At 37.1% G+C, this 27,829-nt stretch overlaps 1 protein-coding gene across 1 annotated transcript; it reads left to right on the forward strand.

The window, feature by feature from the left end:
• The first annotated feature begins 2,147 nt into the window (after positions 1-2,147).
• On the forward strand, positions 2,148-27,788 carry lyn (LYN proto-oncogene, Src family tyrosine kinase). Its single transcript, XM_084732047.1, has 13 exons — positions 2,148-2,957; positions 8,897-9,033; positions 10,324-10,369; positions 11,927-12,032; positions 12,439-12,537; positions 14,742-14,845; positions 14,957-15,106; positions 15,337-15,489; positions 20,698-20,880; positions 22,225-22,301; positions 24,758-24,911; positions 25,409-25,540; positions 27,002-27,788. The coding sequence occupies exons 2-13, from the start codon at positions 8,902-8,904 to the stop codon at positions 27,202-27,204; spliced, it is 1,539 nt and encodes a 512-aa protein (XP_084588173.1). The 5' UTR covers positions 2,148-2,957; positions 8,897-8,901; the 3' UTR covers positions 27,205-27,788.
• The last annotated feature ends 41 nt before the right edge of the window (positions 27,789-27,829 follow it).

Consider the following 27,829-nt stretch of genomic DNA (forward strand, 5'->3'; position numbering starts at 1 on the left):
ATTAACACATTATGTCTTGTTTGTTAAATCTGTCCAAAAACTGATGTGTAAAAAATACAACTGGCCATTTTACAGGGAACTATGTCTTGGCTGGGACCAGTAGCCAAACCAACCAGCAGAGACTCCTGCTTGTTTTTACATGTCAGTTTTTGTACGGATTAAAAAAAACATTAGATAAACATGTTAGTTATTTAGATTTAAAAGTGCTGGTAGACAGATTTTGTTATCTTTGTGCAGAGCCAGGCCACTTGTTTCCCCATTTCCAGTCTTTATTCAATGCTAAGCTAAGCTAAACGCTGTAAAGGTGTAGTATCAAAGTATTTTTTGCTGCCTTCAAACAGAACTTGTAATCTTGTGGTTAGGACAGTTTCTTTGGTGTTCAAATGTTTAAGTCTTGATAACATCACTGCAATGATAACATGGACGCCAAAACTGGGGGCATGTAGAAACCACCGAGGCTAACAGTTAAGCAAGCTGAGGGTAACGAGTGAGTGAGTAATGTGATGCAGGAAAGGCAAAGGCATAATGAAAGAATAAGGCTGTTACAAATATAAACACTTTCCTTAGAAAGCAAGCAAAGAAAAACTATACGATTAAAATTTCTATACGTTAACTAACCATCCATCTAAGAATGAACTTCCATCGTTTCTGAAAACCTCAGCAAACACGTCACAAATTGTACATGTGGAAATGTGGAAAATTTCCTCTACAGAGGTTGTGAATACCACCAGAGGGAGGCATTTCTGTGTGCTGTCTTCTCATGAACACAGTACAACCCAATTTAAAGGTAGCATTTTGATTCCTCCTGACCACTGACTACAGACCTATTATATATGACCTGTTAAAATGTCTAAAAACAGCAGGTAGATGTTATGTATTTTTTCATGAGCTGTGTGCTTACATGATCCAAAATGTTCCAACAATGTTAAAACTCTGAGAATTTGGTTTATTGAAGGTAACAGTGTTTCCTGCAGTGGTGGAAAGAGTACAGAAAAAATCTGTACTCAAGTACAAGTACTGTTACACTGCTAAAATATTACTTAATTACAAGTAGAAGTACTGGTGTTAGAAAAATACTTAAGTAAAAGTACAAAGTATTAATTGCAAAAACTACTCAGAGTATTAGTTATTTTTAACCATTGATGTCAGTCACATCTTCAAACTAAGGTTACAAAACACCAACAATTGATTAATCATTAACAATTTATAAGAAACAAAACCCTTTTTTTTCTCTTAATTGGTTAAATTCTTAACAGGAATTAAATTATTGATGATTAACATCCGTACTCTAAATGTGTGCTGCTGCAGCATTTTGTTTTGTTTTTCATCAACATGCCCTGGTTTTCATCGGACCATCTGTGATCATATCACCTGACTGGCTACTAAAATACAGATGAAAGGTCTGGATATTTATTCAAATTGTACTCTTAAGTACTTCCTTAAGTACGAGTAAAAGTACATAGCTGAAAATCTACTCAGTGCCCCAAAAAACTACTTAATTACAGTAATTTGAGTATTTGTAATTGTTTACTTCCACCTCTGTTTTTCTGCTAGCTGGTTGCTATAATGTGACTAAATGAATAAAACTTTAATATTTCCTAACACATGAATATGATTTCTGCCTGAGTCATGTCAGATAGATTTTCATCAGCTATTGTGGTTATTTTAAAGTGAAGAAAACAGCTCAGTCAGCGAAACTGCGCTAACCAGTTGCTTGCTGTGGTATTTAGTGCACAGTCATGAGATCTAACTTGAGGCAGTAAACTGTATTTCCCAAAATGTCTAACTACTCCTTAAATGTAGATATGCAATACTCAGTGGAGCTTCCAGTAAGTGTAACATGTTTGTGTGAAAGTTTCTATCTCGGACATTGAGGCTGAACTACATTCTTGCTTCTTTGTGTAATAATAGATACATACATCCCATAATAATCATCTGCAAAGACCATCATGCATGCACTGTAAAGACTGTGTATTTCGTTATTTTCTCCCCAGTATAATCTGACTGTAACACTGCAAACTGACTGTGTCTCATTCCTATTCATGCTGATAGTAAGGCAAATATAGCTCTGTTTTATAATAATCATTCAATCAGGTTCTCAAGTTGTAAACTGCCATGTGATTGTATAGTGACTCACACACACACACACACACACGCTTCTACAACACTGTAAACCCAGCTGTTCATTACCCAGCATGTAGAAACACAGCAGGTGCATGATTCTGCTAAACGTGTAGGTGTTGGTCTGACTGTCGATAAGCATATTTTCTACCCTCTGTGTCAAAACAAAATAAATAACTGACGACGGTCTACTGGAACGTTGCTTGTCCTGTTGAATTTCTTCCATTTGTCCAACAGATGGCACTGTGGGAGAATTTATGAAACATGCATGACACTCAAACTGTGGTAAATACTAAACTGTGCCAGTTATATTTAAATGTAATTAATGATTTTAAAATGAAGTATGTGATGGAAATAAATAAGGAAATGTGATAGGCCATAAAAAGGTGGCAGATGCTGTAAAAAATTTAAAGGGATTCTGCTTGTTGTTGGTTTTTATGACATACTGTAGAACTTTTCTCTGCTTTAACATCAACAAATGAAGTGTGTCTGTGTGCAGAGACCTAAAAGACCATCTGTCTGCAGTGCTCCAGTGTGTCTGTGTGTGTGTTGCTGATTATGCAAATAATGATTAGACAATTGTACCAGGAAGTTTCAGCAAGACAGAAAAATCCCCAACTGGCTTCTTTGAGTTCCTCATTTCTGGCCGCTGAGAGTCACAGTCCATGTCGACCGGCTGATCCACTTCAAGGGGCGGGGGGAAATACCACCAGTCTGTCAGTCCACACGGTCTGTCCGTCAATCTGATGAAAGACACAAAGAAGAAATCTGAGGACTAAAAGACTTCTTCACAGTGGCTGAGCTGTTTGAATAAGCAAGGACATACACTCAGAGAGGTAAGCACAAATGCACGAGAGGTGTGAATGACAGATGTGCATCAGGTCACTGCGTGCTATCAGTTATCTGACACGCAATAGAAGAGTTAAAAAAATTGTAATTGAGTTTAATTTGTGGGAAAAGATGAATTTTGACTGACTAAACTGGAAATTTTAGCCTTACCTGTGACTTCTTTCATTTTATTGGTCTATTTCAGAGACTTACTTTAAAGGTATAAAAACTCTGCGCTCATACAAACACAATCCCTTTTCGATTATCACTTATGACCCACTAGAAGTGTGGTGGCATCTGTATCTGCAGTGATTTTACTTATTTTTCTCATCATTTTTCTGTGCACGGGACGCTTCACCAACCCCAAAATGTTGTTATTTGACATCCTGGTGCCTTTTCGGTGCATTTAGGAACAGCTCAGAGAAAATCGACTGATTCTACCTAGAGTTTATTTTAAAATTATTTCAACTATTGTTGGATTTTTTTTCTTGAGGAAAGAACTGTTTCACACTCACTGTGGATACTTTCTTATAGAAGTTTGTCATGGTGTTGAAAATCGCCTCTTATTAACAGAATATTTAGTAAAACGTAATGAATAATTTGTTTAACTTAAATGTAGTTTTTAGCAAAATTGTGCAGCAGTTGATCCCTTCTCCTCTTCTTTCATTTTTTCATTACTCCAGTCTTTGGCTCAGTACACTGCTAAAAGGAGGAAGTTGGTCAGAGCATAGTGCACTGAGTGTGTGTGTGTATGTGTGTGTGTGTGTGTGTGCTAGCTCCTAATCTGTTGGTTTCCGGCTGTCAAGTTAAAAATATAACAGAGGCATTGAACCAATAAAACGCAAAAACAGTAAACTGCCAAACTGTTGGTACAACACTTAAATATTCACCAACACTCACCTTTATTTATTGTATTATTTTGTCATTTGGATTCTTAAACACTGAACACACCTTAATATTGACATCTATTGCAACATGTTAAGAACACATGGAGCAAAGAGGTGTGCCCCTCTGTTGTTTGCCATTGGTTTGATGCTGCTTGAGCCTTTTCAGCTAAAGTCAGTCATGTCAGGTCGATCTCTGAGGTAACCACTCGCCCAACACCGTATTATGTAGCAATGTGTTACGCTGGTGTTGGAGGTTTGGTCCAGACTGACATTTCTTAACAGACATTATGTTGACAATCACATCAGAGTTTTCACATATTCTGTGTAATGCTGTAAAGATTGTGTAAAGGAAAGAAAGGGAGTTTTACTTTTACACACATTATACATGTGAGAACACAGAGAACACATGCCGGACTAGCCTGATACCTTTTACTGTAGGTACACTATTTATAACACTACTTTTTTTTTTTTTTTTTTTTTTTTTAAGGTTTCCTATTGTTTTACAGAGCAACAAGAGAGTCTTGTCTCTGTGTTGATCGTGGCCTTTAGATTCCTGTATTAGAAAACAGGTGTTGATATATGACGGATGTGAACTTCTGCTGCTGTGATGCTTCAGTTTCCCTGCATAGTATCCAAACAGTTTACCTTATCCAATCTTATCTTATATAACATCTTTAACTTGTTGTTTAGTTAAGCTCCTTAGGCCATAAACTATTGGCAAAGGGTTGTGTTTGTAGAGTGATTTTCTAGGTCATTACATAGTTATTACATTATAATTACTCTAATCTATTGCCTAACTATTAGTGCTTTTGCTTTTGTGTGTCTCTTATCTGTGTGTTATCTTCCATACCCTGTGGAAAATCTATAAGGAAAGAAAGAAAAAGAACATCCCTGCTCTGTTTGAAAAGAAATATGCCACATTTTATGACTGGATACAACCAAAAGCACTTAATAATGCTGTCAATATCACAGCTGGACTCTCCTAATCTTAAATATGCCAGCAAGATTGATAAAAGTCATTATTTTCATATTCAGTGAGATTAAACTGACTTTAGCAAGTGGAACAGATCAAAACATTACACAGCACACCATTTACTGTAATCCAAATTATGCTGCACTACACTAATAAAGCTGAATATACCAAGTTGGCAAAGTGGTTAAATATTCTCTAATGGGTCCAAAGTGTGAATAAACACGTCATGATTCCCCATGGAAGAAAAGACAAGCTTCTGCTGAATGTGAGGCATCCTTACCACATTTCATTATAGGATATAGTCACTGTTATTTAAAAAAAAAAAAAAACACACGATGTCAGAAAGAGTTCCAAAAAACAACCTCTGCAAATTACTCGTCGCTGAAATGACGCAACAAATTACTTTATAACTGAGCACTTTAGCATGGTGTGTGTGTGTGTTTCTCTTAAAACTATAATACAACAGATGACATAAGGATTTGTTAACATGGGCGTCCAGACTTTTTTGACTGGGGTGGCCCAAGTGGCGCACTGACTTATGCAGAGGTGGCATGAAATACGTGCGTCTGTGCGCTTTAATTTACTATTTGTCATATCTACTCAAATTACTAACATTACAGTATCTTAAAGTTTCTTACAGTCCTGTGTTTTGTATGTTTATAAGATCGCTAAATTCTGCCTTGAACTACAACTTACATCTTATTATACAACCCTGTTTTGTATAATGATCCATAAATTAAATCAACCTTGTAAAAATTTAAAGTAGGCCGTATACGAAAGAAAACATATTTAAAAATACGTGTCAAACAGTTTGTTCAAACTAAGATCTTGCCTCTAACTGGGTAGATGGCTCATTTTACTTGAGAATAATGAGGTGGGACTTGTGGCGGCCAATCAGATTTCAGGGATGGCCAGTGCCCCCTCACCCACCCCCCTCTAGAGACACCCCTGATTGTTATGTCTTCCTCTTCTTTGTCTTTTTAAGATCACTGCACTCTGTTCAACATCTTATTCATAAAGTACCAGATGCAAAATGAAATGAACTCAAAGTGCTCACATGCCTCCGTCCATCGAACTGTCATAAAGTCAAGCTGCTAATGAATCTAAAAAAAACAGATGGTACAATATCTGTTGTTATAAAGGCTCCAGCAGACCATCACAGAGCTGCACAGCATATTGCATGAACCATAAAGTTTCATTTTACCTACAAGAAGCATCGCTGTCAAGGTTGGTCTCTCCTCTTGTGGCCTCTTCACACCTCCGATGAAATACCACAATTTCACACAGGAGCCGTCTGTTGTACTTTATAAGGGTACTGCACACTTAAAGGACCAGTGTGTCGAATTTAGTAGAGACAGTTTGACAGCTGGATCTGAGTTTTTTAAGTGTGTGCAAATGCCATTCCTTTTTTTCTTTTTTTGAAATTAAATCAATAAATGAAGCGTGCATTGTTTTGGTCTGAGGTAAGAGTGTGTGTGTGCGTACAGCACCTTCAACTTTTGTGTTCATTTGGTTGTATAGGGGTATGTGTATCTGCTTGCATGAAAATATTGTGTGTGTCAGTGTTTATGGACATCCTGAGAACAGGCCAACCTCAAACCACAAACTCAAACTGCAAGACAGAAAAGTGGAGCAATAAAATCTGCAGCATTACACTGAACTGACTGATGGGATGCTGACAGCAGAACAGTTTAGATGAACAATTCAATAAATAGTTTTCCTTATGGATTAGTGTCATGTATGGACTGATACTGCTGTCAATTATCAGTTTATTGTTCTTCTACTGGTCAATTTTTAAGCCAAGAAACACTTAAAAGGTTCACCTCCACAACACACTACAGACACGACAACTGTTCACTGGAAGCTCGACTAATTAAACTAAACAAAAATTTATTAACTAACAGCTCATTCTCTGATGTTGTTGGTGTGGTGTGGGACGGAAATACTGTACTTTTAACTCTATTATATTTATATGTCAGTCATAGTTGTCACTCATATTTTAGCCAACATTTCTATTATTTCTGATCAATTTATGACATATAATCAATTCCTATAGATCAGTTCCTCAGAACCTTTACTATCAAAAGAGACATTTCTGGACAAAAAAGAATGAAAAAGTATATCTGGAGCTGCAATTATCATTTTTTTTATTTTTTTTATTTATTTATTTATTTTTTATTTGGCCTAGAGAGACTCAAGAGTAGCCACGGGCAAAATTTAGAGGAAAATGCGCTGAGCCATAGAATGAGGCTATGACAGTTTTAGTTTAGTTTTTCTTAATTTGTTGTATTGCTACACATTCTTTACGACCAGAAAATGTAGTAATGACTTTAGGCCTACAACAATGATAAATAAAATGTTGTTTTTTTTTAAAAAAAAGAACTGTGATTCATTTCCATACAATTTTTTTTTGTCAAAAAGCCATAAGGAGCCACTGGAGAGGAGCTGGTGCTGCTCTGGACTGAACTAACAAACAGAATGTGAAGTTGCTCCACCACACATCCAACCACATTACACTGCTGCTTAAACAATGATGCATCAGTTATAATAATCCAGTTCTATATACAATGATAAAACACAGATATGATTCATTTGCTGGATGGGTACTTCTACTTTTGGATGCTGGTATTTTGTACTTTTAGCTAGAATCTTGAATGCAGCAGCTTTGCATGTAAGTGGGGCTGCAACTACCAATTAATTTTCCAATTATTTTCTCGATTAATCAATTAATTAATTAATAATGTCACAATCCTGTCATTTGAAAAATAGGTCCAACCATGTGGAGCACACGTACGTACTGTATGTTCTTGTGCTCCACATGGTTGGACCTATTTTTCAAGTCTTTCCTGTAACAGTTATTTTCATATATCAATTTATCTGTTGATTGTTTTCTCTAATAATCGATTAGTTTTTTGGAACATAAAATGTCATAATACGCTGATCAGTGTTTCACAAACAGAAATTTTCACATTTGAAAACCTGAAATCAGAGAATTTGGACATTTGTTATTTAAAAAAATGGCTCAAAACAATTAACTGCTTATCAAAATAGTTGCTGATTAATTTTATAGTTGATAAATAATCACTTAATCATAAGTAGGGCTGTCACCATCATGTAGTTTTTGTCGATGATTACTGTCATTGCCATAAAAATACTGTCTTTTTCTCTTCATTTGTTCAGATTCTATAAGCTTAAGTCATTTCTATTTGTTTTTGTTTTCAATGACATAAATAAGAACTTCAATATATAAATACCATTACTGACATATATGTAGTGTTAATTTTAAAGAAATTCACAGAAAATCAGAAAGTGAAAGAGCAAAGTAATGTGCATTTATATCCTCTACCATTATGCAAAGGGGCGCAACAAGATGATCACACGTCAAATAGGGGAAAACGACGAGGTGTGATGGAAAAGTGATATTTGTGTTAGTTTCATAAAGCTGTTTTTATACATGTGAGTGGAAACAATTTTAACATTTTATGCAAAATGATTGCAGTCAGCTCACATAGCCACGATGAGGTTATTAGAATACTTGTCGCCTACTTGTACAGGATAATTTTAACATTGTGGTATTGATGCTCTATTCACCCTTCATATTACAGTCTTGGTGATAAAAACACTGAACAGCCAAGTGGTATTTGGGCCTTAAGCTCTACAAACATGTCTGATAGGAAGTTTTACTGCTTTTTAATGCATCATGATCGTGTGTGACATTTGGATCAGGTGGTGATTCAGACTTATTTATGAGATACAGAGCAGACTATGACTTATAGAGCCTAAGTATGACAATCTGTAACATATAGACAGTGTTAAAACTCAACAAGGTGGTCATTTCATTCACATTTAGTGTTGAAGGCTACACACAAGTGTTTATGTGCGTTTCTTCTATGAGTTACAAAGTGATAAAAAATTGAAAATGAAGATGTCACTGGTTTACTTCTGTTATTTTTAACATGTAAGGGTTGAAAAAAAAACACAGGTGTTTGGTATCAAATATTTTCAGTGCTGTTTTGTTCCAGCAGCTGAAAATGGTAAATGTGTAACCGTCCACTTCACTCTTCCTTTTTCTCACTTCCTCATGCAGGCAGGATGGGCTGCATGAAGTCCACGCTGAGCGGACGTCTGAGCGGAGGTGTGGAGGGAAAGATCAGCCAGGAGACTGTACGTACCGAGCAAACGCACTATGTCAGAGACCCCACCTCCAATACAAAAAACAACATAGTAAGTCAATGCATAGATTAGTTGTAGACAATTGATTTCTGCTGATTTTAGCCCAGAATGAAAATCAAAGAAGAATTACAGCAGACAAATCATGTATTTTATGAATTCAAATGTGCCCTGCTGAATTAATAATTGAACAAACAGATCCATGACGATGAAATGACCTAGGATCAGAAAAAACTATTCAAATTCAGATACACACTTAATCTGGAAAAATAGTGACTCAGATATTTTCTAGTGAACAGACTGCTGATAACATCCATTAGGAAATGAAGAGATTGTGAAAGTCTTTGGACTGAAGTGATGACTGTGAGAGTGTGCAGTTTTTCCTCAATCGCTTTGGCTCATTTTTTTTTAGAAACAGTCTGAACTTTCTCAAAACAGCAAGTCACAGCTGTTTCATGGAATGCCGCAACCTTATTGCATTTTTGCAAGAGGTAGTAACACACCCGAAACATTTCATTCATGTTTCAAAACCTAAATTTTGTGTCTGGCCAACGTTGCTAAATATGACAGTCGTACTGCTCAAAATATAAAGCTGTTATTTTGCCATGACAGTAAACACTGCAGTTTTACACCTGTTTCTCCTCACTGTTTGATACAGCTGATCTGAAAATAGATGAGACAAAGAGGTGATCAACTGAGTTGACTTGAATTTACCCCTCACTCCACCCCTGATTTACATTTACTGCGAACAGAAAATTCACCTTTGGTCTTTCTTGTAAAGTCATATATAGAATATTTGCCACAAAATGACCTCCATGTGATTCCTAGTTCATTACTGTCACCTGGCAGCTCATTTGACAAACATATCATAGATATTAATGGAAACACACGTATGTCTGATAGATTTTTGATAACTGAATGGATCATTTTGCATGTCATGGCTCAAATGATGAAAGGAGTTGAGAAGTGTATGATCAATGAGCCAAATGCAAGTGGTTATTGTGCAAATTTGTTGACAACTGTACATACTGAACACATGCTAAAACATGTGCATACTGCTTGAATGAATGAGAAATTGCAGTCTGTTGTGAACAACATATTGGCTGTTCAGAGATTTGAACTTAACCTTTTGAAAACCGTAATTCTCATTCAAGAATTGAGCCAAACCGCATGAGAAAAACTCTAAATGATAGATAGATAGATAGATAGATAGATAGATAGATAGATAGATAGATAGATAGATAGAATACTATAAATGTTGGGTTGGGTGCAGTAATTGATCTCTCTGTTATCATATAACATTTATATCATTTCTGACCCAAAACTCTTTGTCCGCCTTTGCAGAATAACTCATCCCTGTTACCTGGTCAGGTGTTCCAAAAGATGGAAGGTATGACACATTCTGCCTTTCTTTATGTTTGTTTTGGTTAAAGTCTTAACAGTCTTAGTCTTGAAAGACAATATTTCATATTTCTACAAACACATTAGTACAATACACCTACAAAGTGGGGTGGGTGGAAATCTTTCAAAGTTAAGGTCACTGTAGAAAAATCTATTTTTGTGGCACTCTGGGTAACGCAACAGCTCAGCAAAACACTGTTCTACAATTCAATTTTGAGTCATTTGAATTGGCTAACTTAGACTACTGAAGCCACACATTAGGTTTTAACATATCTGAATTTTAATTTACTACATTGTAATGTTACTAAATATCCAGCTAGCAAGGCTGGTGACCACACAAAGACTTCCAGATATTGCAGACTAGCTTCACACAAACAACACTAGCATATGCCAGCAATTTTGACATGAAATAGTAGGGTAAACACAGGTGTTACCAATGACACTTATCAATGATTACATTCCAGTGCATAAATTATAGCTTTAAGTGCAATGTCTTGACAGCTATTGGATGGATTGCTAAGACATTCATGTACTTGTTTGCACAATATTTTATTAATTTTTTAAAATTACTGGAACACAGCACACATGACAGCTAGGACAGGAGTGAGCTCCATCGCAAAAACTTTAAAGATTTCTCCGTACCACTGGTTAACAGTTGGAGATCTGGGCTTGATTCATTGAAATAAAATGCATCTCTTTGCTAACAGAAGAAGCTTGTTCAATAATTTATTTCATCTGAGAGATTTAACAGAAATAAACCAGGATTTATTGCCATTCGTGTACTTGGAGCTGTACTTTTTGTTTAGTACTACTTAGCAAATGTTAGCATGCTAAAATGCCAATCTAAGTTTGTGAACATGGTAATCGTTCAGTCAAAAGTAAGTACAGCCTTTCAGTAGCCTACCCTTAGGGTGGTCGGACATCCCCGTTTTTGCTGGCCTGTCCCTGACTGGAGCTGTCCCAGGAAATGTCTTTAACCGTGCATTAAAAACACAGAGTGACATAATATTGTGTGGCGAGCAAGTGATCAGAGTCATGATGCTGCTAATGTGCATGTTGGCTCACCGGAAAGGCTCTGCTACACTAAATGGAATGGGACCTTCATTACTGTCATTGGTAACACCATGTTTAATCTGTTTTCTATCAATATGGTTTCCATGACAAAGATCTATGCCAACCTTTCTGTGTTAGACTAGACTAGTGCTTTTCCAGATTAACTAGATATAATTAATGAACAGGTTTTTTGTGAGCCAACTCAAACATTGGTAGAAGAAGATGGCTCACTGATCTTTGATAACCCCAGTGACACATTTACAGTCTCACTGTAATATTTAGTTGTTGAGGTTGCTGGTGAACAGGTGCCAGACTGACACATTATGTAGTCACCATTTGTGGGTTTCTTCATCATCCATTTAACCTTTATCTGATGTTTCTGTATGACTTCTTGCCCACATATGACACAGACTGCAGGATTAAAATAAGATGTGGGCCTTTTTACTTTGTTGTGCAATATTTAACACATCTTTATTACCATTTCCTCTCTCAGAGCAAAAGGGTATTGGAAAAATAATGGTCAGTCTTTACCCGTACGAAGCTGTGCATCCCGACGACTTGGGATTCAAGAAGGGGGAGAAGATGAAAATCTTAGAGGAGTGAGTGTTTGATATTGATGATAGACTGATTCAAATTCAGGAAATGTTATTCATGATTTTTGTAATGCATCATGTAAGAAAAGAAGCAAAGATGATGGGAATGGAGCACTGTTCCTACTGCATACCATGAGGAGATATCTTTAACCCTGATAAACTCACCGGTCCATCCGTCATTACAGACTCTTGCGTCACCAAAAAAAAAACCTGCTCAAACTCAGAGGAGATACTTTACATTCTGGTGAAAAGCCAAATGACGCCAATATATTTCAGCCTGAAATTCATGACGTATTCACTAAATAATGCTAAAGACATGAGACACATTCTAATATGATGTATGGGTGCCAACATTAATTAAAAATGAATGTTTATTCGTTTTTATGCTAAAGTAAACTGATATTTCCTGCAGACACGGGGAGTGGTGGAAAGCAAAGTCTCTGACGACCAACAAAGAAGGATTCATTCCATCCAATTATGTTGCCCAGGCTGACACCATGGAAACAGAAGAGTGAGTAGATGCATCTCAATAAATGACTTTATATTGTTTTCTGTAAACCGCTTTTGGTTTGTTCTCTGAAAAAGGTGATGTTTGATTTCACAAATATTTTGTTTCACGCTGACAATTTACATGATGAGGTATATTGTACAAAGATAATGAACCTACGTGAATTACAGACTCACCTATTATTCTTTATTAATTTACACATTTAATCTACTAATCACAAATGAGGATTTTCAAGCTTTGAGATAAACCAAGGTGTAACCTGGAAAAATCACACTGAAAGTCCACCACAATATTTGGCAACATATAGGGAGTCATTTCTGTAGGATGTTCCCTCGAAGGCTCCACACTTGGTTCACATAATGTTCGCAGAACCTTCAGTGACTCTATATTATATACTCTATATTACTCAATTAGAAATAAAAGTACTGGTGTTAGAAAAATACTTGTAAAAGTACAAAATAATCTTCTAAAAAACTACTCAGAGTATATGTTACTTTTTAACCACTGATGTTTAATACATTATCAATAGCAGTCATTCAATTAAAGAGGTTTCTGTTTCTCCAAATCTTCAGTCTAAATTACTCTCAACTTCCTCTCCGTTCTGCTCAGTGGTCACAAGTCACCTCTCCAAATTAGAATTGCAAAGTTTTGGTTTTCCTTAACCGGTAGTTGTAAATGCTATCAATTGATTAGTCATCGATAAGAACAAAACACGTGTTTCTTACAACTCTTTTCTCATTTTAGGTTTAAGTTTTCTGATTCAACATATGGCTCTGCCAGACAAAACAAACGAGGTCAAATGAGGTGAAATTAATACAATTTCAAGATTAATGATTAAATATTCATAGATGCTGTTTTAATGAATAAATACTAATTAATTTTAAATGCTGGTTAATAGATTAATGACTAATCATTAACATCCTTACTCTGAACCTGTGCTGCTGCAATGTTTAGTTTTTCATCCGTACGTCCTGATTTTCATCGGCCAACTTTTGATCAGATAATTATATTGGCTACAGAAATGCAGATGAATGGTTTTGATATTAATCCAAACTGTACTCAGTACTCAATTATGATTTCTGAAAGGAACTGAGTAGATTAAATGGTGAAATTAATACTCAAGTACAAGTAAAAGTACAGACTTGAAAATCTATTCATAAAAGTATAAGTACCCAGAAAAACTACTTAATTACAGTAACTTGAGAATTTGTGATTCATTATTTCCACTTCTGCAAATAGGAACCTTTAGGAGCCTTATTCCTTCCATCATGTTCCCAGAATCTTCACATTACCTTACAGGGATTTACATCTTGAAACTCCATAAGAACATGTTTACAAGTTAAGTTATTCTTTATTAAAGGAACAATGCACAGGATTTAGTGGCATCTACAGGTCAGGTGTAGATTGCGACCAACTGAAAATCACCTTCCTCAAGCTCCCCTTCCAAGCTTGTGGAGAACTGATGCAAAAGACCCTTTCTAGAACCGGACAGAGCCAGCAAGACACCAATGTTCCAGTCTCACAAAGGTTCCTATGATGTCACTAAATGTTCTGCAAACATTATGGGAGCACAGTGTAGAGATCTAGAAGGAATGTAATTATCCACTACAAGTTTCCACAACATCTTGCATGCTCCTGAAAGTCCACTAAATAACACACTTTAAAGAACTCCACGCTGGGACCGTGTGGGAATGTTCTGGGAATGTTAAAAAAAGGAAAGGAAACATCCTTTATTAATAATTAATAATTGTATAATTTCTATCAAGGGATTTTTTTCCTCTTAAGTCCTAGGTCATATGACCTACACAGAACCATATGGGTACTTTTTTATGTCCCAAAAATTCCTGTTCATGATGCCGTGTTACCATAAATGAATGAAATAGGAACATACGTCAAAAGTCATGTAGGAAACGTACTGTATACCAACTTAGACACAGTCCAAAATGAAACATCCTCATGTGACTAACAAGGAATCACCAATCTTCATGTCCAAAATGTCCTCTTTTAAATGTTGCAATGTGACCATAAAATAACCAAAATTGAACATCCTCCTAAAATCATATGAGCAACTCTGGAGTGCAGCCTTCATATAAACAAAAAGGATCAGGACATTCATCAACTTTAGAGAAATTTTAGGGAACATTACGCAAGATTGTGGGAATATTAGACATGCACATTTTGTTCAGTGCATTTCCTGTTCATTGCAGGTGGTTTTTCAAGGACATCACAAGGAAAGATGCAGAGAGGCAGCTGCTGGCTCCAGCAAACAAACCAGGCTCTTATCTTATCAGGGAGAGTGAAACATCAAAAGGTATGAAAATCAGCAACAGCCCTGAGAGACACTGATACATTCACAAACATGCCCTACTTCCAATATATGGATTCACTATATGCACTCTTTCATTTGATTATGTTTCCACAGGAAGCTACTCATTGTCCATCAGAGACGTGGACGCCCAGGGGACAGATTCAGTCAAACACTATAAGATCAGGATGATGGATAACGGTGGCTACTACATCTCTCCTAAAATCTCCTTTAATGACATCGGCAGCATGATCAAACACTACCACAGTGAGTACGAACACAAAATGAATGAATGAATGGCACTTAAAGGACCAGTGTGTAAGATTTAGTGGCATCTAGTGGATAGGTTGTAGATTGACTGAATACCGCTCACCTCAGCCTCCTCATCTAAGCTTGTAGGAGAACCTAAAGTGACTGTGAAACAAGAAACAAAGGAAAATTGAGAACTAAAACAAATATGCCTTAGTTACCAGTGTTTGCGTGTGTGTCCCTTTCAGATAAAGCTGATGGCCTGTGCCGTAAACTGGATCGTCCATGTGCAAAACCCAAAGCTCAGAAGCCGTGGGATAAAGATGCCTGGGAGATTTCCAAAGATTCTATTAAGATGGTGAAGAAACTTGGAGCTGGGCAGTTTGGTGAAGTCTGGATGGGTGAGTAAATAAAAAACTTTAGACTTGATTTAATCATTGACCAGGTAGACAAAGAGCAGCTTCTAATGGCTGAGAGAAGGTAGAGGGACTGGTCTCAGTTAGGGCATGTTAAAGACAGCACTGTGACTCCTCAAGTTAGGGGGTTAGGCATGGCGATAACAGCACCGCTACCCAACTACAGAAGAACATTCTCATGGAATGCATAAATGGTTGACCTGGCCAGGTGACCAAGGTGGGTTTCTTGCCACCGCAGGGCTAATTCCTCCTCACATCCTCTTCTGACACCACCTGAATGTATATCTTTTTCATATGTGGAGTTGGAGTCCAAGTTGGAGCTGCAATAAATCACCTTGGTACTATATTCCCTGTTGTCAAACTGGTCTCCGTCAGTCTCAGAGGTTGTCTTTGGTCTCAGTCCCGCTGGTTCACATGGAAGCTGTTTAGCGCAGTGCCCTTGCCTGCTCGCCCAACTCTGGTTAAGGTGCCCATTCTGACCCAAAGTTCCTGCGCAAGATGTGTAAACACCTACACCCCCCCCCCCCCCAGTGCTCTGAGGTCCCGATTTGGCCTGTATTATAGTCCCGAACAGATGTGCACATGGACAGCTGTGGATCCCACGGACGCCTAGCAGTTGTGTTCAAGGAAGAGAAGGTCCATGAACAAGCCAGGTACATGGATGTCTGCAGAGAGCCCCCGTGTACACCTGAAATTTACATCACATAGATCCCAGTGGACCCTTGTGGACCTCCATGGACCCTCGTGGATACAGAAAGCATAATTCCAGCTTAAAAGGACAGCTAGCTGTACGGCTAACTGAGATGACTAGCTAATGACAGCTACAGTTAGCAGCCATTAGTGGTTACTCTGGTGACATGCTGCTTGTTCTTTGTCTGGTGTATGAATTTGACAGGTGGTCAGTTGTTACATATCGCAACCTTAATTCAAAGACATCAGTACAAGAAGACAATCTTTGTAAGTTTCATTTTTGTGCCTGACTCAGATTTCGAAGAAACAACAAAAAATCAGGAGGAGGACGCCAAATCAAGCAGGAACCTTATTTAGCCACTTTGGTAACACTAATAACTCGTAGATCCTATTTGGGGCAGGGTTGTATGTGAGATATGGTCTTAATTTAGAAACTGAATAAAGCAAACCAATAATACTTTTGATGTGAGATATAGGCTTCCACACAATTACACCAAATGCACCGCAATTCATGTAGAAAAGCACTTTTAAATATCTTTCAAATGTCAGCTTGACTTAGGTGGTAGAGAGAAGGGGAATGTGTCTTGTTCTGTTGTCCAGGTCTGAGGATTTCTAATTCCTTTCTCGTATTTACCGTAAATTCAGCACTGCAGAAGTAAACAGTACAGGGAAGTTCCATTTCCCCGTAATTAAAACAAATATAACTTCCCTCTTTTGTTACCTAGGTGTATCACATAGTTTTGACTGCTTTCTCTGAAAATATGCTCCAGTGTGTCCATGCGTGCCCTTCTTTTAGTAAAAGACCGTTCCAGGAAGATCACATTCATGTGCGCATCAGTTTTATCATCTATGTAGGAAATGTGTCACTCTGAAGGGAGATTTGCATCAGCAGTTTGGGAGTGGTGATGACACACACACACACACCACAGAGGGGTGTGTAAAGAGAGTGAACAGAGAGATTAGATTTTATTGCATGGTTACATTGGCAAACCTTGTTGATGCCTGATACTAACTCATGTCACAAGAATTAAAGAATTTATCAGGTTTCTTAGTGTATCACCTGCTGAAAAACATACTCATACTCCTAGTGAGCACAATTGGTACTGCAATTTGTTGAAGAAAAGGGGAAGTAGTGAAAAGGTGTTTTGATGTTTGTGTTACTTCTGCGGGTGTGCAATGAAAGGGAACTTGCAGAAAATGATGGTTCCAGGTATGAGCTTCATATTGAAATGTCCAAGTGATTTGCATTACTGATTTATTCATGATTCTGATATGACATGCAACACACTGAAACGTCAAAGACACAAATTTGTGGTTATTATGGTTAAAAGGATCTTTTCAAAGCTGTGTGAGAGAATATCATAGATGTGTATTCACTGTGGTGTAGCGATGTGTTTGGATGTGTTGCATTCATGACCAGGATGAAAAAAGAAATTCTGTCAAACCAGGTGCAGTTGGTTTCACTGACAGTATGTCATTATTAGCTCAAAGACTGAAAGATGAATAAAACAGTAAAAACAGTAATAACATCTATGACCAAAGTATTTCATAAGAGGGAGAGCCCCAACTAACCACAACTCACCTGACAATACTACACACTTCCCTACTGTATCCTGGATCTCTCTCTGTAATCCCCCAACTATTTCTTTATAGCTCATAATTGTATTTTTGGGTGGGAAGTAACTAAGTACAAATACTTTGTTACTGCACTTAAGTATATTTTTTAGATGTCTGTACTTTACTTGAGTATTAATTTTTCAGATAACTTCACACAAATATCTGTACATTCTCCTCCTTACATTTTCAAAACAGGATCATTACTTGATTCTTAATGCATTTGAGGGGAATTACTATTTTTTTTTTTTTTTTTTTTTCATTTTTACATCACTGTGTGCCGCCTTCCCAGCATCAACATCTATTTCAACTAAATGCACGGGGCAATAATACACAGGAAATAGGATTTGTTGGTGTATCCAACAGTGTATATCACATATGACAGACTGAGCAAGAGAAAAATTTAAATATAAGAAATAACAAGATGAAAATGATGTAAAAGTTATAATAAAAGTTATAATAAGATGACAATGAAGCAACAATATAAAGAAGATATAACAAGACTAAAGACAGAAGATGAAAAATAACATAAAAGACATAAGAAGACAAAAATCAAATAATACATAACAAGATAAAAATGACTTAACGGGATGAAAATGAAGTAAAAGACATAACAAGACGACAATGACGTAATAAGACATAAGATGAAAATAATGTAAAAGATGCAACAATATAAAAAAGGACATAACAAGATGAAAGACGTCAGATGGAAAATACCACTAAAGACATAATAAGACGAAAAACAACATAAAAGGTGAAACACAATGAAAAATGGCCTAAAAGACATAACAAGACAAAAATGACATAAAATACATAACAGAAGAATATGAAGAATATGAGAGAATATAAGAATATGAAAAAGACGTAACGAGACAAAAGACAAAGGACGAAAAACAACATAAAAGACATGACGACAAAATTGATATAACAAAACAAAAATGACGTAAAAGACCTAACAAGATAAAAAAGATAACAAGACGAAAAACAACCTAAAAGACGTAACAAGACGACAACAACGAAAGAATACAAAAATGAAGGAAAAGACATGAGATGAAAACGACATTATAGAAATAACAAGACAAAAAGAACAGAGAGGCTCGACCGTGGAGTAAAGATGATGATTCAGTTAACTTTGGACAGAAACACATGGTGGAAATGTCCTGTGTGTTTACTTTTTAACTTTTACTTGAGTATTTTATATCTGTACTTCTACTTAAGTAAAGGACTAAGGTAAGGTATTTTACCAACTCTGATTCTTATTCAAGGACTAAATATTACTGCATTGTATGTAACTGCAAATATCTGTTGCTTTGCCCCAAAATACTGCAATATGAAACCCCATCAAAGTGAAGCAACTTGTACTTGTGACCCCATCTTCACAGATAATCCATGCTGAGATAGTAGATAGTGGATAAGAAAATAAAAATAAATCCCTTATTTCATTGGAGTTGTATTTATTAATGACTGAGATAAACTACCTTTATGTGGTCAAACAGCTGCCCAGTAATAACTGAGACTGTGTATTTGTCCCACCACCATTGACTTAAAATTTAAAAATGGCAAATGAAAAAGCTAATACATATCTGTACATGTAGTGGTTTATTACCCTCCATCAGGTCTAGTCTCTGGTTGTGCTCCTGGTTATTATATATCTTGGTTTTCTGAACTGTTGCCAAAGCCACTCCATCAGCAGGCACAACCCTTTTTTTTCAATTACTGTTCAGTTTCTCTTGTGCTTTGCTTTAGTTGTCACGCTAGCATGTTTTATGTCATTTGAATATTAAAGACACTACGTGTCCCAGATCTGACAGGGGCTTTCACTTTTGCTGCCTGATTAGATGTACAGCTGTTCTTCACTGACATCTGTCTGACTCGCCCATTAGTTTTGTTGTACATTTTAGGGTGGAGGAGATTACACTACTGGTTGGTGGTTTGTCGTTTGTGCCCTAACTTTACGGAAGTGTAATGCTAAACTGCTGAAGTGCCCCTTTGAGTTACTCAAAATAGCATAAAAAAACACATTTGTGTGTTAGATTTACTTAAACTTTGATCATTCAAAAGTAACACACAAACTTGTTTTTGTTTTGTTTTTTAATGGTGGAGTCTACTTTGGTGTCACGCATCATTGAATAAGTCGTGCTGTTTTGCTCAGCTGTCACGGAACGAAAAACAGTAAATGCAGTGTTACTTCCTGTGATTTACATTTTTGCCTGGAAAATGGAATTATAACTAATCTAAAAGATGTTTACTGACTTTAAGTCATTTGTAAATGGTTTTATACATTAAAGGGACAGCTCATCCTAAAATCAAAAATACATTATAAATACACAAGGTTACTCAGTTTCATGTAGTTTCTAAAGTAGTTCCAGTAAATTCTACTGCAGAAAGAGAGAAGTTCTCACATGAAACTGCTCACAAACAGGTTTGTGGATTGTTTTGAGCAACCATGTCATGATTTCTGGAAAGAGACACTGGTTTTGAATTTTCCAATGTATTTTTGTTGCTTTGAGCACCACAGGACTAATACCATCTAGTTCCATCGTATGGAGAGAAGGCAGGTATCTCTACGGCCGACATCTCCAAAACTCAGCAACTAATGTCAAAAAAGTCTAGATGGATAAATAGCAAGATAGGCCAAAGGAAAAATAAGTATTTTTAATTTGTGGGTGAACTGTCCCTTTAAGGTTAAAAGAATAATTCTGGATAAATAATTTTTTTTGGAGATACAGCCTGTTTGAAGTTGTCCAGTAGTCATGGAGACACTGAAGCGCTTAAGTCATGCAGTATGTCCAGCAGATGATTTCATGCTTTCATGGAAATGTATTAATATTCCTCTCAATTTCCACAAATCTCTCTGTCTACCTCTTCCTTCGCTTTCTGCTCAATCAGCTTACTATAACAATACAACCAAAGTAGCGGTGAAGACGCTGAAACCAGGCACCATGACCGTTGAAGCCTTTCTGGATGAAGCCAACGTCATGAAGACGCTGCAGCACGACAGGCTGGTGCGGCTCTACGCCGTCGTCACCAAGACAGAACCCATCTACATCATCACTGAGTTCATGGCGAACGGTGAGTGAGCTTTATTTTTAACACATGTCACTGATATTCTTGTCTGAGGCAACTTCCAGTGAATGCAGTAACCTTAGATCATTAGATATTCAGAGTAAGCATCCACAGTAATGCCGTTTTTTTGAAGGAATGTGCATAAGACTGTAATTACACAGTCATAGCCATGTTAACAATAGCTGTCATGAACATGAAGGAGTCTTTATGAGTGTTTATGACTGTTGTCATTATGTGTCATTGTTGTGACATTGTTCAAGATGTCTTGGTTATGACAACTTGACATTAACCAAGACAACATAACCTGTCAATGTCTCAAAGACCAACAGTAGCCCGTTTGACAGGGAATACAGTGCCAGTGTTGTTTTCATGGCAGGTTTGGCTCCTGGCACCCTGTGTCAGGGTAATCTAAATATGTGGCTAGCTCCATGGCTAACTGAGCTAACATCAGCTAAAGATAACAGCAGACAGCGATTAGCCAATTCAAGCAACATGTAAACTAGCCAGCTGCCATCTGTCTATCTGGTAACTCCTAAAGCTAAATCACCTTGTTACTGTATCCATCATCAAAGTGGCTTTAAAACATTCAATGACATCTATATGACATGTACAAATGGTACTGCTTCATCTGAAGTCCATTAAATTATTCAAGACACTGTTACAAAAACAACAGTCTAATTAAACTTAATGACATCTTTATGACAAGTTCAAAATGTACCACTTCATTTGAGGTCAAGGAATATATTCATGATGTCACGTTACAACATAAATCTACACAGTTTCTTTAAGTCTGATAATGTCAAGCTGTCATAACAAAGACATTCAAAGACATTAACAGATTAAGTTGTCATGGTTAATGTCAAGTTGTTATAACAAAGACACAGATAAGTTATGTTGTCTTGGTAAATGTCAAGTTGTCATAACAAAGACATAGACAAGTTATGTTGTCAAAAAATGTCAACTTTGCAATGAAAATAACACAAATGACAAACATCTCTTAAAAACAACATTTATAAATGACTCCCTCATGTTCATGACAGATGTCATGACATGGTTATGACAATCTTATGCACACTCCTTCAAATAAAGCATCCAGTATTAGGAAGTGCAAATGTCAGCAGCTTTGTAACATGACATACAACGTGCATGTAACCGCACATTAATTGTTCAGCGTGAAAAAAAGATCTACACTCCTGATTTTCTCTTTAAATTGTGAACCTAACATTCAGTGTTTTTATAGATTATAATCACAACTAACATGGACACACAGTAAGCATACAGTCCACCAGCGCACACATGGACACAGACATAGCAGACACTGACATGTTTCCTGTCCTGTCTTGTCTTTAGGGAGCCTACTAGACTTCTTAAAGAGCGACCAAGGCTGCAGACTGCAACTACCCAAGCTCATCGACTTCTCAGCACAGGTGATAACACACTGCGGCTTTTTCTCACACCATTCTGACTTTCATGGTTGTGAAACAAACATGTCACTGTTTCCACTGCTGACCTGAAAGGAGGAACAAGAACCAAAAGTCAGTGTGAAATCCAAGGTCCTGTGGTGGTATGTAGCAACGCTTTATTTTATGGCTGAGTTTCCTGGAAGGAACTATGTAATTTAGTACTTATTTTCTTAAAAAAGAAAGGTTCAACTGGTACACTTATATTTGTTAGTTCCCATTAATTTCTCAAGAGTCAGCTGAACAAGCAAAAGCGTGAAATATGTCTACAGGCAAGCATATAATACCACATACTGTGTAAAGGATAACACTTCCATCAATAAATAAATAATGAGTAAAGATTTACTTAGAATTAAGTGTAGCAGTTGCTTTGAGGAAATTACTCTTTTCTACAGTAAATAGCACCACATTACATAATTCTGTGCAGGAAACCTCCTACAAAATTATTAGGAAGTTATTAGGAAATGGCAGACCTGTAAAATAAAGCATCACTGTGTTCCCACACCCAAAGTCATCTCTGATGTGTTTTTCTGAGTGCAGTTAACTTAAATTAGTTTATACTGTAAAACACAGCTAAACTAACAGGCTTAAAAATGTGTTTATTTTGCAGGATTGTTGTAGTGTCAGTCAAAGTGAATATTAATGACAGGTATTGTGATTATTTGTTGAGTTGGGTTTGTGCTAAAGCTGCAACTAATTTATCCATCCATTGTCCGTAACCGCTTATCCTGATGGGCCGCGGATTCAAACTCAGGACCTCCTTGCTGTGAGGCGACAGTGCAATGAGGGGATTCAAACTCAAACTCAAACTCTTGTCTCATTTTGTTAACATATCAAAGCCAAAGATGTTGGAAATTTTGGATATCTCTTTTAATTACTTCATAAATCAGAAAAAAATAGTGTCAACAGCCATAAAAAGATACATTTTTTCCATGTTTTTAGGAATAAAATGTTATAAAAACCAGGCTATAAATTCTATATGAACAAACCCCTCTTCAGAATATAGACAGGAATAAAACTGGTGAGTCTGGAGTATGTAAGTGCTACTGAAATGGAGATTTCTGACACAGAATATGAGAAAAAAAATCAATATGAGAAAAAAGATAGGTGTTGTATAATTCCATACATTTTTACCTAAGACACTACAATCAAACAAGGTAAAACATTTTAACCAATAGAAACTTCCTCATTTTAATTTTTTTATGTTTAAATATACAAATTATGTGCTAATTGGTATGTTCGGTGTGTAACGATTCACTCGTGCATCCGATGCATCGGACTTTAATGTATAAGATACGAGTGCATCGGTTCAGACAGCCTGTATCGGTAAAAAGCTGAACATGAATTGGAAACAAATTGATGCTGCACTAAACGTATCGATACATCTCATTAGGACATGCACATGTTTCATTTTTGGCATGAGGATGTAACTTTCCTTCATTTTCTCTCCCCTCCTTGCTGCCTCGCTCGCACAAAACAAGCGCTCCCCCGCTCCCTACTGCATCTCCTCTTCATTTCATCAAAACAGACCGCGCTGAAAAAAGCGACAGAAGTGACACTGCAACATGCAAGTGTAGAATAAGTTTGGGTTTTATGAGAAAGATGAGACGCACTGCTGCAAATCATTTATGCAAAACGTGTCTGACAGCAGAGAACAGAGACAGAGAGTCTGACCCACAGAGACGTCATGTCACTGTGAGAGCAGGCGACACGGAGCATCACTGTTCCTCCACACTGATCAAAACTCTTCATATGAAACAGAGCAGCACATCATCTTACTGCAGAAATACTGCTGTTTTAAACAGTTTTAAAGATAAAGTTTCTGTCTTTTACCGAACTAAGATGAGCTTAATTGGCTCGTTAAATCCTCTGAGAATTCACTTAATTCAGACAAGACAGAAAAACATGTAAAACTCACCAAAACCATCTCTCTTAGTCTGCCCACTCTTACAACAACCACAAACTCTGCTTTGATCGAATTAAATCCTTATTCTTGAAAAGGATGCAAAGAGTCTAATTCTAATATCTAATATCTAATTCAGATATGACATGCCTATTTCACAGATAGAGAGAGGCAAACACCAGTATGCTATAACCAGCGATCCACTCCCAACAACTAAATCAGTTTGAACCTGCTTGTGAAACTGATTTCCAGTTCAGTTCTTTTTTATCTGATTGTGTCTGAAACAGTCTACAACATCAGTTCCTCCACCAGTGACTCACAGTCTGGAGTTTGTCTGACATATGTGAATTATTTTCCATGATATAATCAAGGCTCTGTAGTGTCATAACGTTCATAATGTTTGAGGTAATATGTACTATGTATTCAGTTTCTTCATCAGTTTTAAGTTGAAGTTTTTTCCCAATCCTGCTCATCTGTCTGAATGAGCTGTGGGATAATGATCTTTCTTGTGTTGTTGCAGATAGCAGAGGGCATGGCGTACATAGAGAAGAAGAATTACATCCACAGAGACCTGAGAGCGGCTAACGTCCTGGTATCAGAGAGCCTGCTCTGTAAAATAGCTGATTTTGGACTGGCCAGAGTCATAGAGGATGACGAATACTCCGCCAGAGAGGGTAAAGTGTGTGTGTGTGTGTGTGTGTGTGTGTGTGTGTGTGTGTGTGTGTGTCCATTTCAGTCTTGTGTAAGAGGTTTTTTCCCCATCACAGACAATCTGACTCCCTGACTGGATAATCATGACACATTAAAAAGAAAAGTCCCCTCCTGTGAACCAGATGCGGACCCCAGTGTCATGTGACAAAACCAGACTTTTGGTTTCATTTGCTCGTGCTCTACCTCTTCACGCTCAAATCATCTCCACCCATACCACGATGACCAATGCCTCTGATGGCCTCAAACCACCCGGGGTCTACTTCCTTTTGAGCTGAGGACACATAATTCTGTCAAGCAATGCGGTCTCTCTGTGTCATAACATGAAACTAAAACTGATCACTGATAAAATAAATGCAAGTACACAAATAGAATTTAAACCCTCCATTATTTATTACATAGACAGTTGAGGGTGACATGAGGCCTTTGAATGTTTGTGTGACTCAGTGTGTGTCCTCTGCAGGAGCCAAATTCCCCATTAAGTGGACGTCTCCAGAGGCCATTAACTACGGCTCTTTCACCATCAAGTCAGACATGTGGTCCTTTGGAGTTCTGCTCTATGAGATCATAACCTATGGGAAAATCCCTTATCCAGGTAAAACATGAAGTCTGTGTCGTGATTCTGCGTCATTATTATTGCAATCATAAACTTTTATGCTGGTTTTCTCATAACACCTTTGTCTATTAATTCATTCTTCTGTTGTGTTTCACTTTGACTTTATGGAGTCATTACAATAGATAAGAACACTGTAGTAGTATTAGCTGGTAGCAATAATGTAAATACGTTATTAGCTGAAATAATAAAAGTCTTATGATTAGATTTTGATGATGAGCATGGATGGACTACTGAACAGGACTGCTGGGTCAAGGTGCCATGGGTCTATTTGAAGTGACTGGTAACATTTCCTTGCAAAAGTCACTAGAACTATGAAGAGATGCAGTGTAAGAAAAATAGTCAAGACAATTTAAAATTTCATGGCAATGTACTGCAATAACTTTTTGAGTTTTGAGCCCAGCTTAAACTCTTAAGTTTTGAAAAATATGTTTTTTTTAAATATAGAATATTAAAATTTTAACTTTCATTTTTTATTTTATTAATTTTATTTTCATTTCAATTAATTTACTCTTTTTTTAAAATATGATATTTTAAGCTTCAAAAATGTAAAGCTTTAAGTTTAGTTAAAGTAAAAAAAAAAAAAGTAAATTTAAGTAAAAGTAAATTTAAGAATTTGAGTTGGGCCCAAACCTCAAAAATCTATTGCTGTCCGTTGCCTTGAAATTTTGAGTTTTTTGTTTTTAAAGTGCAGAAAACAACAACAGGGTCAGAGCCTTCAGATTGGGTAGTAAACCAAGACCTTGGAGGAGGACCCTCTCAAGTAGTTTGATATTGTGTTTTGGTGGTAGTAGTAGTAACTGATCAAATTATAACAAACCAGTTTCTCCAAATGAACCTGAAGGCCTTAGGGGCCCCTGGGGTTTAGGACATGGGACCCAAGAGGCAATTGCCAGCTTTGACTGACTGGTATTGAAGCCTTGTTTCAAGTAATGAAAATGAAATAGAATATTGGGCTGGACTTAATTTATCATGATGTTGTGAAGCACTGCACTGCCCTCTACTGGTGACTTTTTTATTTTCTAAACTGCATGGAAAAAGTTCAGCTGATGCAAACAAAGTCTACATGTAGAAGTAACACAACAGCGTAAAAGCCTGCAAAATATTACTTAAAAGTACAGAAGTAGTAGCAGCAAAATGAACTTTTAGTATTGCACTGTAAGTAGTGTAGCTGCTGTTCTAGCAGCTTGAGGTGGAGCTAGTTTTTACTAAAACTCAAAGTTAATCTAAAGAAGAAAAGCAATTATCGTAACTAAGGATTATAGGTCAGCAAAACTTTTTACAGTTGATTTCAAAACTTAAGAAAATTCAAAAATGCACTGCAGTGCTACTTGCAACCACTCCTAGTACTTATTACCACATAACATACAACTTGTTCTCACTGCACTACCAGCACCACTGCTACAGCTGCCATCTTTAATGAATCACTACTGCTGTCTTCAGGTATGACTAAAGGAGAGGTGGTGTCCTCGGTGCAGCGAGGCTACCGGATGCCTCAGCCTGACAACTGTCCCCCTGAGCTCTACGACATCATGATGTCCTGCTGGAAGAACAGACCTGAGGACAGGCCCACCTTCGATTACATGCAGAGCGTCCTGGACGACTTCTACACCGCCACAGAGGGACAATACCAGCAACAACCATAGACCGAGAGGGACACTCTGAATCAATAAAGACATTTCATATTCACTCCAGATTATATTTGGAAACACTTTAAATATCAGTTTGTACTTTTGTAATTTTCTGTATATATGACACATTCTATATACATTAATATACTGTTCTTTAATATTTGCCTTTGAGAACATTGAGAACATAGAGTATGCAGGAGCCAGAAAATAATTCTACACTATTAGAAATAAAGGTGCAAACTAGAACCATAAAGGTTCTTCAACTTGTCCCCATAACTCTTTTTGGTTCCTGGTAGAGCCTTTTATAAAGATTCCACTTGGAACCCTTTCAGAGAGTTCTACCTAAAACCCAACATATAGGGTTATACCAAGAACCATCTGTGAAAAGTTTCACCCAGAACCCCCCATGAGAGAACACTTATGGTATAATACAGCCCTCAGTGCCCTTTTCCACCAATTAAACCAAAAAATATTTTTTGGTTCCTACAGGGAACCGGTGTTCCAGGTCCCTAACCAGTTTCGTGTTGGTGGAAATGCTCAGAAGGGTTTAAAACTTGGTGCTTGACCCAGAACAGGGACAGTTCCATGTCAGTGGAAAAGGGCCCAGAATCCAGAATCTCCAGAATCTAAGGGTGCAGAC

Source organism: Lutjanus erythropterus, chromosome 12 (assembly GCF_056507025.1).
Source record: "Lutjanus erythropterus isolate fLutEry1 chromosome 12, fLutEry1.hap2, whole genome shotgun sequence".
Taxonomy (NCBI): Eukaryota; Metazoa; Chordata; class Actinopteri; order Lutjaniformes; family Lutjanidae; genus Lutjanus; species Lutjanus erythropterus.